The sequence below is a fragment of the Triturus cristatus genome, chromosome 7 (genome assembly GCF_964204655.1).
Source record: "Triturus cristatus chromosome 7, aTriCri1.1, whole genome shotgun sequence".
Classification (NCBI taxonomy): Eukaryota; Metazoa; Chordata; class Amphibia; order Caudata; family Salamandridae; genus Triturus; species Triturus cristatus.
This window is the reverse complement of record NC_140590.1, coordinates 951,249,291-951,262,063: the sequence shown is the minus strand read 5'-3', so window position 1 is coordinate 951,262,063 and position 12,773 is coordinate 951,249,291. Positions and strand designations below refer to the sequence as shown.

Below are 12,773 nucleotides of genomic sequence, written 5' to 3'. Positions count from 1 at the left end.
AAAAAAAGACCAAACTTTAAGTACAACCAATCAGTAACCAGCACCCTCTAGAACCTTCCAAGAGAGGCTGAATCCCTCCAATTTTCCAGCACAAGTGAATACCGAAGTATAAGGGGAGCCTCTCCGGGGAGGAGGGTGGGTTGCATGTGAATCTATGAAAGATACCAATACTGAATAACTGCAGTTACAGGTAAGTAACTTATTTCATATCCAGTATTAGGGTATCTTTGATTGATTCACATGCTTGAATCAAGAGTAACAAGCAGTAATCTAAAACAAGTACCCTTAGTGGATGGTGGGTAGTATCAAAATGTATTCATAGAAAGGAATGTTCTGTGAAAGCTCTGTTGTATAACCATATGCATTAAAACACATGGACATGTAGAATAAACATTTCTACCATAAGCTAAAACATGTATACCATCTTCTATATTGAAAACAGAAAAGAAATTCTCCAATTAGAGACTACTGAAACGAATGATGTAGCACTGCCTGTCCCACGGCTGCATCAGCCCGTTGCACTGACTCCAGACAGTAATGCTGCGTGGACGTGTGCGTCGTTTTCCACGTTGCAGCTCTGCAGATTTTTTCTAGTGACACCCCTTTGAACATAGCAGCCGATGTAAAGACTGATCTTGTGGAGTGCGCTCTCACTGTTTTTGTCAAAAGCTTGCCTGCCTTGACAAAACTGAATTGTGGCTGCTATCCATCTTGCAAAGGTAGTTTTAAAGAAAGTGCCCTGACGACCTTGCCCATAGGCTACGACAGTTTTGTTTTGTTTTTATAAAAACCATTCTGCAGGGGTTGAAACCTTCTCAGTAAATATAGATTGTGCTATAGATATAGCCTCGATAGGTATTACACAACTGGCAGGGCCAGTGGTCCTTAGACACCAATGTTGGTTCAAGACCACTGAATATAGAACCCGAGGTGCATATATATCTAATATGTTTACAATACCAAGGCGATGTTCTGTTTGGCAAGCACGTTGAAATTACTGGGGGCTATCGAGATGTGTATGTATGTGTGTATATACATATAAAGTTAGAAATGGGGGTCTCTAGTTGGCAGAGGTAGGTACCTTTGTCCAAATTGGGACCCTTGCTTCTAGTCAGGGTCAGGGGGATGCACTCCTAAAATAACCCCTGCTTACCCCCTTGGTAGCTTGGCACGAGCAGTCAGGCTTATCTCAGAGGCAGTGTGTAAAGCAATTGTGAACACATACAGTAATACAGTGAAAACATTACAAATGGACACCATACCAATTTAGAAAAATAAGTAATCGTCTAAACCAAAACAAGACCAAACGACAAAAAAATCCACATTACAGTATTAAAAATAAGGCTTTCAAATGGTAGAAATAGTTCAGTTCAATGTACATTGTAAATGCGACACTTTTCTCAAAAGTACCTTGGATGCGTCACGCAAAGCAAACAAAATGGCCGCAGGGAAGGCAATGCGTCTGTTCCTTACTGCATCGCAGGAGGCGTGACGCATCTGTTCCTTACTGCGTGGGGAGTTGATGCGTCTGTTTCTTACTGCGGACCCCCAATCGATGCATCGATCCGGTATGATGCGTGTCTTCGTGCAGCCGCACAGCAGGATTGTGTCTGTATCGGTGCAGCGGCAATTTCTCGAGCAGCGGCAGGCGCTGCGGCGGTTTCTTCGCTGGTGCGGATGCGACACGCTTCTTCGGTGTTGCGTTGATTTTCTAGCTCCCAGTGACAGTCTCCAGAGGTCCTAAACAGCAGCAGGCACCTCTTTGCAGGTTGGAATCCCCCAGCAAGGGAATTCAGGGGAGCTGATAGTGAAGTCTTTGTGTCCCTGAGCCTTCAGAACAGGAGGCAAGCTCAGTTTCAAGCCCTTGGAGATCTTCCTCAAGATGACAAAGCAAACAGCAAAGTCCTTTTCTCCTTTCCTTGGCAGCAAGTAGCCACAGCAGGCAAACTCCAGACATTAAACAGCACTGGGGCAGTATTCCTCCTCAGCTTATCCGGCTCTTCTCCTTGGCAAAGGTTTCTCTTGATTCCTAGAGGTCTGGGCCCCTCTTTTTATACACCAAAATCCTTTGTTCTCTGAAGCAGAGAGTGTCTGTACCCAGCCAAAACCAGTTCTGTGGGGCATTTTTGTAAGTGCACAACAACCTCCTTTGTCAGTGTGAGCCCTGACTTCAGACACACCACAGGGGACGGAGCCGTCATGGTGGAAGGCAGGCACAGCCCTATTCAGATGAAGATGCTACTCCTCCCACCACTCCAAATGCAGACCAAGCCTATTCAGCCCAGCCCTGACTCATCTGACTTCAATCAGGTGTTTGTTAAGCACGACTACTCACCCGTAAGGGTCTCCAGGCGCTTGGGGGTGGGGTCGCAGGTTCCAGTCCATCAAGGAGGGGGTCTGTCGAAGAGCCAGGTTTGAGGTTTCTTGCGAAGATCGGGAGCAATGTCTGTCTGAGGTGGAGCGGAAGGTCGTTCCAGGCTCTGGCTGCGCAGAAGGAGAAGGAGCGGCCTCCCGATCTGGTCTTACTGGAGCCACAGTCCTCCTCCAGCCCCTGTCATCCCAAAGCCATGCAATACACAAACCTAGTAGAGGCACACTGGATGGTTAGGCAAGAAAATACTTACTTACTAAAAGTGGTATTTTCAAACACAGAATGTAAAAATCAAGCTCACAAAAAGATGCATCTCAACATTCTGAGTTCAGGCATACTAAACTTTATTTTCACATCTTGTTCCTGGGGTCAATTATGTTTATAAGATGTTATAAACTAACTCCCAATTCTGGCCTATGGGAACAGATAGCCTTGTAATAGTGAAAAACGAAATTGGCAGTATTTCACTATCGGGACATGCCACACACATCGGGGTATGTCCTACCTTTCACATACAACGGCCCCTGCCCATTGGGCCTACCTTAGGGGTGACTAACATGTACAAAAGGGAATGTTTAGGGACTGGCAAGTGTATGCACTTGCCAAGTCGACATGGCAGTCCCAGACGGCACACAGGCTCTGCAATGGCAGGCCTGAGCCACATTTTACAAGCTGCTTCTGTGGGTGGCAGCATCAGTGCTGCAAGTCCACCAGCAGCATTTGATTTACAGGCCCCGGGAAGACATGGTGCACTGTACTAGGGTCTGACAAGTAAATCAAATCAGCTAATCATGGAATCACCAATACATGACGTTAATTTACAAAGGGAGCACTTGCACTTTGGCACTGAACAGCAGTGACAAAGTGCCCAAAGCATCTAGACCAGCAAAAACATATGGGGCAGCAGCAAAAGAAAATGGAAGGGAGACCCACGCCAATGGTGCAAATCTCATTTTTGCCCTATCTGTCTTCCGGCAGAAATTCTATGTATGTGGCAGTGTTGGACTACATCTCGTGATTATACCAGCCCCATATTGCCAGTGACTGGGCAGCCCGTACAGTAGCACCGGGCATAGTTGAGAATGTCTCCTTGCTGGTAAGGCGGGGTTACAAGTGAGATGGCTTTCCATGATTGCAATTCCCCCAGGATAAATCAACAATTGAAATATGTCTCATAGCTTTTCTATTTAATATCAGAAAGAGAACAAACCATTTCTCATTTCTTCACACACGACGTGCGGTGAAAATCTGAGGGATTCAGCCTCCCTTGGGAAGTTTCTATAGGGTGCTGGTTACTGTATGGTTGTACTTAAAGTTTGGTTCTTTTTTAGAAAAGGGGGTAGATGGGCTATTAAATGCATGGTTTCCACCATGATAGCCTATGGAAATTTTTAATTCCTGCTTTATGTATATTACCGTGGGACTCCCACTTAAACTGGGAATGATTCAAGCTATGAAAGATACCCCAATACTGGATAAAATAAAGACTATGGGTGGGTGTAATGTTTAATATGGCCTTGCGGAATTGGAGTAATTTAGTAATTCCACATTACTCGTGAAACACAGAATTACTACTAAAATCCACCACTCTAATTACTTTCATATTTCACTATACTAATTGACCACTAATCCTTTATGGGTTCCGAAGTAGTGTGCTACTCGCCAAAAAAAAGTGCTTTAACACCCCATCAGTGGTAACAAGCGCAATATACATGCAAACCTTTTTCCATCTTCTATCCCTCCGCTATCCTTCTGAATCCAAATAACTGACTAATTTATCCACCACCACTGAAATTACTTTCATATTGCACTATACTAATTCAACACTAATCCTTTGTGGGTTCCGGAGCTTCAACGCCTCGTCAGGGGTAGTAAGCACTATATAAATGCAATTACAATTACTAATAATTTCAGTTGCTGGAATTAATCAGCACTATAAGTGGTATTTAATCTTTAATCTGCAGTGATTTAAACTTGGAGGGACTGCTCCCTCTTCCAGCCCTGTTTAAACCCCTGCAGTGCAGTACATACCCCTCGTTGCCTTCACAAAAGTATGTAAGGGCACTGATCTGTACTGCACTGGAGTGGATACCCCTCAGTGCCCTTGCAAATTTGTGTAACACCAACCCGTATGCACTGCAATACAGTGCAGCACATACCCCTCGTTGCCCTTCCATGAGTATAGAAGAGCAACAAGGGGTATACACTGGCCTGGAGTGGGTACCCCTCAGTGCCCTAACATACATATATATAAAGGTACCACGGAATGTGCACGGCAGTGCAGCGCATACTCTTCATTGCCCTTACATAAATATGTACGGGCATAACCCTTAGTGCCCTTACGTACTTATGTAAGGGCAACAAGGGGGATGCGCTGCACTATATGCCCCATAAGTATGCAAGTGACCACTGCCATACATTTATTAGACTGATAATCACACAAGGTATAATCAGAAGGATCCAGACCCCAGTACTCGATTTGTGTTCTGGTGCTTCTGTTTATCGTCTTTGTTTTTAAAAAAAAACTTTAACTGTGATTTATTGTATTTTTTTTTATAATTGTGTTGTAATTATTCTGACCTCTCTGGAGGCCAACGGGTTTTTTTTTTTTTTGTATAGCAACAATTTTGACTTGACCTGCTTCAGTGGTCTCGGTAAGGGCTAGAGTATAATCCTGGTTATGGACGTGTACACACCACTACGTAAGAGGATGTGATTCCAACCACTCATTCTATGAGCATACATTGTACTTTTGGAATAATAATTCACCAACACATGACTCAATTACTTTTCGGTAACTGTTTTGCCTTTTGAAGTATGGTGGGTATTGTAGGTCTGCTGGGAAATAACAACTGTGAACTTTGGCTGATCCACTTAAAATATGAATATATTATAAAGGCCCAATCCTTGACTTTTTATTTAGGAAGCTTTCCCTATTGTAAACTGTTTGACATTTAAAATGGACCATTGTGTCCAGTTGAACTACAACTTATTTGTATTTAGAGTATTGAAAAAGTTTATTACAAAATCATCCTATAAGACGGCTAGAGTTAAGATGCACTTGTAGGATTATAAGTGGGGTAGTGTATTGTATCTATTTTTGCAGCGTGAATCTTTCTGGATTCACTATGCTGTGCATTATTCCGCGATCTGGTGGTTGGGTCCGGATTCGTAGTCTTTCTTCTTTTTTTTTTTTTTTTTCTTTTTTTTTATTTATTTTTTTTTTGTAGCCCAGGTGGGCGTTGACGTCCCACCATTTGGTGCACCTCTCGTGACGTCGTCGTGCTTCCTGCGGAAGTCCCACCTTTGGGGCGCCATCTTCAGATTCTTTTTTCCGCCGTTGGGTCTGGATCGTCAATGAAGCTCCAGGATTTCAATCAAAGGAAGAAGGAGAAAACGCGAGTTTTGTCGAGAAAGAACAACTGAGATCACCGAGAGGAATAACTTGCATCCGGGATGCGAAGAAGGAAGAATTCCCATGAATTTTCTTCGACGCCCTTCGAAGATGCGCACTCAGAGGCTCTGAGCGCAATGGACAAGACACCATTCAAATTCTGCCCTAACTGCCACCACAAGTTCGCGCAGAAGGACCAGCATCCGGTCTGCAACATTTGCCTACCGATCGACCACCCGAGCAAGGACTGCAACGCCTGTTCAGCTTTCGTGCCGAAGACGCTCCGGGTGAGAGAACGCCAGAGAAGAGCTAACTTCAGCATGGAAGGCAAGGGTAAGGCCCCGTCGCTTTACGATCTGGGCCTCTCCACCGACGATGAGGACAACATCGCCGAAGGACCCGACGTCTTCACGGTCGCAGAGACCGATACGAAAACGCCTGATGAGGTAAGAGAATCGTCGAGTTCAAAACCCCCGAAAGGGCCTCGAAAACCCGAGACAGACTCTCGAAAATCTGAGTCAAAATCCTCAAAAGGAGCACCGGCGCCGAAAATTTCGACGACCAAGGGTGGATCCATGGACAAAAGGCCGAGCGGATCTTGCGAGAAGGACTCCCTGGTGCCGAAGGACGCCGAAAGGCTGAGATCGTCGAACAGCCCACCAAGCGGGGCATTCGACGCAGAAAGACAAGCCAGCGTCGACGCAAGCTCCGTCAAAGAGCAGCGGTCGACGTCGAAAGCATCTCCGAAATGGAGAAGAAGAAGAGAAGGCTCGAGGCGGAGATGGAGAGCATCCTTCAGAGGAAGGAGGAGTTCGACGCCAAATTGAAAGAATTCAGAATTCCAACGACTCCGTCGACGGACGTCAAGATCGAGGAACAGGACGAATTCTACGCCGAAGGGCTGCCGAGAGATCCTGAGGAGGAGGAAGAAGGCACCTACTATGAAGGCGAAGACGAGGAGACCGACCAGCAGTCGTTCTGCGGCTCGGTGCCATCAACCACTCACGAGCTGGATTGGCAAGATATCGACGCCGAAAATCCCGAAGAGCCCGTGGACACGTATCCTTCGAGGCCTTCGCCGCCAGACGACATCGGGGTGTACAATATGGTCGTCAGGAGTGCTGCAGCAGCCTTTGGGGTAATACTGGACGAGGAGAAGCCGAAAGCTGATGTCCTTCTCGAGACCCTTCTCCCCATTCAGACGAGGAGCCAGTTCCTTCCCATGCTCCAAAGCGTAATGAACCAGGGGAAGGAGGCCTTTAAGGAGCCAGCAACATGCCGGTCCATCACGCCCAGGACGGAGAAGAAATACAAGCACTCCTCTCTGGACCCGCCTTACATCAAGGGAGCGGTCACTGCTGACTCCATCGCTTCCACGGCCAGGAGAAGGGCCAACATGCCAGCGACCTCGGGGCCACCCCCCGATAAGGAAAGCAGGAGAATGGACCTCACTGGAAGGAAGGTCGAAAGGAGCGCTGCAATGCACTGGCGCATGGCGAACTCCAATGCGCATGGAGAACTCCAATGCGCTTCTCAATCGACACCAGTATCAGCACTGGGACGAGATGTGGGAATTAAAACACCTCCCTGAAGAGTACCGCCAAAGAGCATCCCACCTTGTGGAAGAAGGTAAAAACATAGCCAACTCATGCATTAAAACTGCATTGGACGGGGCGAAAACTTCAAGCAGACTAATGGCCATAGGGATCACCGAACGAAGACAGGCCTGGCTGAGAATCTCTGGATTCAAACGAGCTGCAGAGCAACATATTAAACACCCCTTTCAACGGGGAAACACTGTTCGGGGCGACAGTGGACGAAAAGCTCACCCAGCTGAAGAAAGAGAACGAGACGGCAAGGTCCATGGGGGCCCTGCAGTTCAGGGGGATGAGAAGAGGCACTCCAACTAGAAGACCCTACGGTAGAGGGGGTAACCAGCAGGGAGCATCGCACCAGACGTTCCAGCAAGGACAGCAGGGTGAAAGTCACGGCCAGCAAGGTCAGCAAAAACAAAACTGGCCGTACCAGCCAAGGGGCCAGTCCTTTCGCGGGAGGGGAAACGGACGTGGCCAAAGGAGACGAGGGAGTGACCAACCCTCATCGAAGTGACTCGGCACGCATGGGGACGCTCACCCCCAACATACCCCCAGGGGTGAGGCGGAATGCAAAAACGAGGGGGGGAAGAGACCCAATCGCCTACGAACATCCAACACCCGTAGGCGGAAGGCTGGGCCTCTACCTACAGGAATGGCAACATATACCCACGAACAAGTGGATACTGAACGTCATACAACATGGTTACTGCGTGGACTTGGAGGGGACGCCTCCAAACAGAAAACCAAAATGAAGGCAACGCTCAGGTCAGGAGCTTGCTCAACTCAGAGAGGAAACACTGAAGCTGCTCGAAAAGAGACCCATCGAGCCAGTGCCTTACAAGGAAAGGAACAAAAGGGTCTACTCGAACTACTTCGTGGTACCAAAAGTAGACGGAAATCTCAGACCCATCCTGGATCTGCGATACCTAAACAAATGCATCAGAACACAAAAGTTCAAAATGACATAACTACAGGAGGTGCTTCCCCAAATAAGGGACGGAGACTTCATGTCCACCGTGGACCTCAAGGATGCCTACCTGCACATCCCAATAAACAGAAGGCACAAAAGACTTTTAAGATTCAGCATCAACCAGGACCATTACCAATTCACGGCCCTGGCCTTCGGGCTAAAATCAGCACCAAGGGTATTCACGAAATGCCTGTTGGCAGTCGCAGCATACCTACGAAGGAAGGGGATTCATGTGTACCCTTACCTAGACGACTGGCTGATCAAAGCAAACACCCACGAAAAGTGCGAGAAACACGCAGCACAGGTGACAAAGACACTGACGAACCTGGGGTTCTCCATACACTGGGGGAAGTCTTCAATGAAGCCATAACAGGTGAAGATTTTCCTGGGAGCACAAATCAACACCATAAACAGGACGGTCGTGCCCAGCGACAGGAGAGCAGAAGCCCTACTGAGGGAGACGAGCCTCTACCAGAAGGGGCGAGTTCTGACAGTGAGAACAGTGAGCAAGTTCATGGGGATGATGGCGTCATGTATCCACCTGGTCCCAAATGTACGACTTCACATGAGACCATTCCAAGAATGGCTACAACAGCAATGGTCACAGGCAAGCGGAAGTTGGGAGGATCTAGTGGTTGTTACGCACGCAGTGCAGGAAGAGAACTTGGTGGAACAGGGGCAACATAACTACAGGGAAAAGCCTGGCACCACCAAGCCCAACTGTGACCATCACCACGGACGCATCTCAAAGGGGATGGGGAGTACACATGGACCAACTCAGAGTGCGGGGTCTGTGGGCTCCGGCAGATGCGGCCAGACATATCAATTACCTAGAATTGAAGACTGTCCTGCTAGCCCTGAAAGCATTCCAGAAGCACCTGTACAACCAGAGAGTGTTGATTCAAACGGACAACACCACAACCATGTTTTATATCAACAAACCGGGTGGGACACAGTCGTTCCCCCTTTCCACTCTGGCACAGGAGATTTGGAGATGGGCCATACCTCTCAAGATAGACCTGGTAGCGATTCACCTACCAGGGAAGGACAATGTGGAGGCAGACTGGCTAAGCAGGCAGACCTCGGCTTCACACGAGTGGGAGCTCAATGGGCACGAAACGCAAAAGCTTTTCCAGAAATGGGGAACTCCCACAATAGACCTGTTTGCAACACGCCAGAATGCAAAATGCCGAAGCTTCGCGTCCAGGCAACCAGATCAGCAATCCCAAGGGAATGCCCTATGGATAAGCTGGTCAAGGACATTTGCCTACGCTTTTCCGCCGATACCGCTGTTGCACAGGGTGCTCGAGAAATGCAGAACCAGCAACATGACACTGATCCTGGTGGCACCACAGTGGGCAAGGCAGACTTGGTTCTCCCAAATTCTAGAAATGGCTCCAGGGAATCCCCACAGATTCACAAGAAGAAAGGACCTGCTCTCCATGCAGAACGGAGAGGTTCTACATCCAGAGCCAGAAAGCCTCAGCCTGGCGGCATGGCTCCTGAAGAGTTAGAGTTTGCGGACCTTAGATTGCCTCCAAGCACTATGCGAGTGCTGCGAGAGGCAAGGAGACCAAATACACGCAAATGCTATAGTGCAAAATGGAAAAGATTTACAATATGGTGTGGCAAAAAAGGCCTGCAGAATAAAATGACAAAGGACTCGACAGTGCTGAGATACCTCAAGCACCTTCTGAAAAGTAACCTATGCTCCCCTTCCCTAAGGGTACACCTAGCGGCGATAGTAGCCTACACAAGAGGGGAGAAGGGTGGAAGTTTCTTTACGTCGCAGGTAGTAAAGAGATTCATGGAAGGGGCGAAACGAATCGCGCCACCTAAAAGGTTGCCGCCGCCGGCATGGAACCTCAACGTGGTCCTGACGGAGCTTATGAAAGCACCATTTGAACCCATACACAAGGCATCAATGCAAATGTTGACTATGAAAACGGCATTTCTGGTAGCCATAACCTCGCTACGCAGGGTGAGCGAACTGCAAGCACTAACGCTACAAGAGCCCTACATACAGATACACAAGGACAGGGTTGTCCTGAGAACGGACCCACACTTCATGCCTAAAGTCGTGTCGGCATTCCATTTGAACCAGAGTATTCAGATACCGAGTTTCTTTCAAAACCCAACTTCGAACGCAGAAAAGGCTCTACACACTCTAGACGCTAGGAGAGCGGTGATGCACTACATTGAGAGGACCAAGGAGCACAGAAAAACTCAGCAGCTCTTTGTGTCCTTTGCATCAAGTTCCATGGGGAGACGAGTGACGAAGGGCACCATTGCTAGATGGATTGCACTAACTATACAGTTTTGCCACAAACGGGCAGGACAGGAGCTAACGGAGGGGCCTCAAGCTCACTCCACAAGGAAGAAAGGGGCAACCTTTGCCTTTCTGGCAAACACGCCCATTCAGGACATATGCCTGGCGGCAACATGGGCTTCGGTGCACACGTTCACCAAGCACTACTGCTTGGACATACAGATGAACAAGGAAGCACAAGTAGGACAGAAGGTGCTTCAACACATTTTCAACGACCAACGCTCATCCACCACCCAGCCGCCGCAAAGATAACAAACCGCTACAAAGTCTATGCACAGCATAGTGAATCCAGAAAGATTCCCGTTGCAAAACGAATAGTTTCTTACCTGTCGGTGTAGTTTTGCAGCTTGAAGATCTTTCTGGATTCACTAGCGAACCCACCCACCTCCGCCAGGAAGATGAGGCTGGAGGAAGAGGGGGACAAACAGAGAAGTACAGAAGGAGTGAAATACTACAGAAAAGTGGACATATAATTTAATCATTCGCCTAGGGTTTAAAAAAAAAAAAAAAAAAAAGAGAGGAAAAAAGAACCCGAAGATGGCGCCCCAAAGGTGGGACTTCCGCAGGAAGCACGACGACGTCACGAGAGGTGCACCAAATGGTGGGACGTCGACGCCCACCTGGGCTACAAAAAAACAAAAACAAAAAACAAAAGAAAGACTACGAATCCGGACCCAACCACCAGATCGCGGAATAATGCACAGCATAGTGAATCCAGAAAGATCTTCAAGCTGCAAAACTACACCGACAGGTAAGAAACTATTCGTTACTTTTACAGCAGGATGCCACATCAATCTTGTTTTGTACTTGTACTCCAGGCGCGAGTGGGGAAAATGCTTACAAAATAACTCCTTCCTTCACATGTTTAATAGAAATGTATTCGTTTGCTTGTATTTTTTAGAGGATAATCTGGTGCAATTATATTTTTACAATTTATATTGTACCAAGCTCAATATCATTTTGGTGTTTTGATCGTCTGTACCCATCGACCATCGTTTTTGTTTGTAAACCGATTCTTAAGTGAGGCTACAAACCGCTCTAGTTAGTTTTTTCCTGACCAATGGTAAGCAGTATTTAAACATACACAGTGGCTTTTGACCACCCTGGAAGACCACTTGCTCACCTCATGCTATTTGATGCGTCCTTCTTCCTCCATTTGGATGCATGAGGGACTATTTTACAAATTGAAAGAATGCCCACATATCCACCTGTGCATTAATTTCCTGAGTTAAGAAATGTGACTATATTCATAAGAATTCTTAGTGCAGAATGATCCAGAATACAGCTGCTTCGAAAGAGATAAGGAGCCATTTGAAGTGCAGATAGTCACCACAATCTAACAATTGCTCTTTCTCAGCGTAGAAACACGACCAATCGTATTGAACTGTTCACAATTGTTTAAAAACATTTGGTTATCCTTAATAAACACTTTTTATCTTTGTTTACAGCAACACTAGGATTTCGGGTGAAGACATCTCCGTTTCAGTTTAGCTGAGAAGTTAATATTTTGGATTGCAGATCTACCCATTTAATGAGACCAAGGCTCTACTGCTGACATTACAGATGGACATTTTATAGCAATGTTGATGGAATCTTTCTTTAATACATTTTTATTTTTGATGGTTCTCCTTCGGGAAAGTATTTTTTATGTTGATAAATACTTTGTTGGTTCAATAGTATAAGTTTGTAATGCAGCCTGTGGAGGGTTTTAATGTAATTTTTATCTTATTCAAGAACAAACAACTGAATGAAGTGAACTGTAAAACAATAAATCATTTACATTCTGTAACATGTTCTATTGCTTATCGTTGCTTTAAAAATGCGATCAGCCCTGTCCTTCCTGTATATTATTATATATTTTATTTTTTTAAATAGATTTGTAAAAGGCTTTCCTTTTCTAAGGCTGTTGATGTTTAAAGGCCTCTGCAAGGAAGCTAACCGACTTGGGCTGTGAGTTTGTCTCTCTCCCGAAAAGGATTATACACTCTACAGGTTTGTATAAGGTTTTATGGAGCACAGACGGGGGTAGTATTGACAAAAGACATCAACCGGAATAATTTCATTTTTCTTGAAGTTGTTGGGTACTAAGGGCGTTCAAGTTTGGTGGATGGGAT

General features: G+C 46.5%; 1 protein-coding gene across 1 annotated transcript in view; it reads left to right on the top strand.

Annotated features, from left to right (window-relative positions):
* The window catches only part of XTBD1 (XRN2 binding domain containing 1), a 36,963-nt gene extending 24,515 nt beyond the window's left edge, over positions 1-12,448 (top strand). The window contains exon 3 of the mRNA XM_085617973.1: positions 12,108-12,448. Coding sequence (XP_085474099.1) covers positions 12,108-12,116 — 9 coding nt within the window. The 3' untranslated portion in view covers positions 12,117-12,448. The remainder of the gene's footprint in view (positions 1-12,107) is intronic.
* Positions 12,449-12,773: the final 325 nt, after the last annotated feature.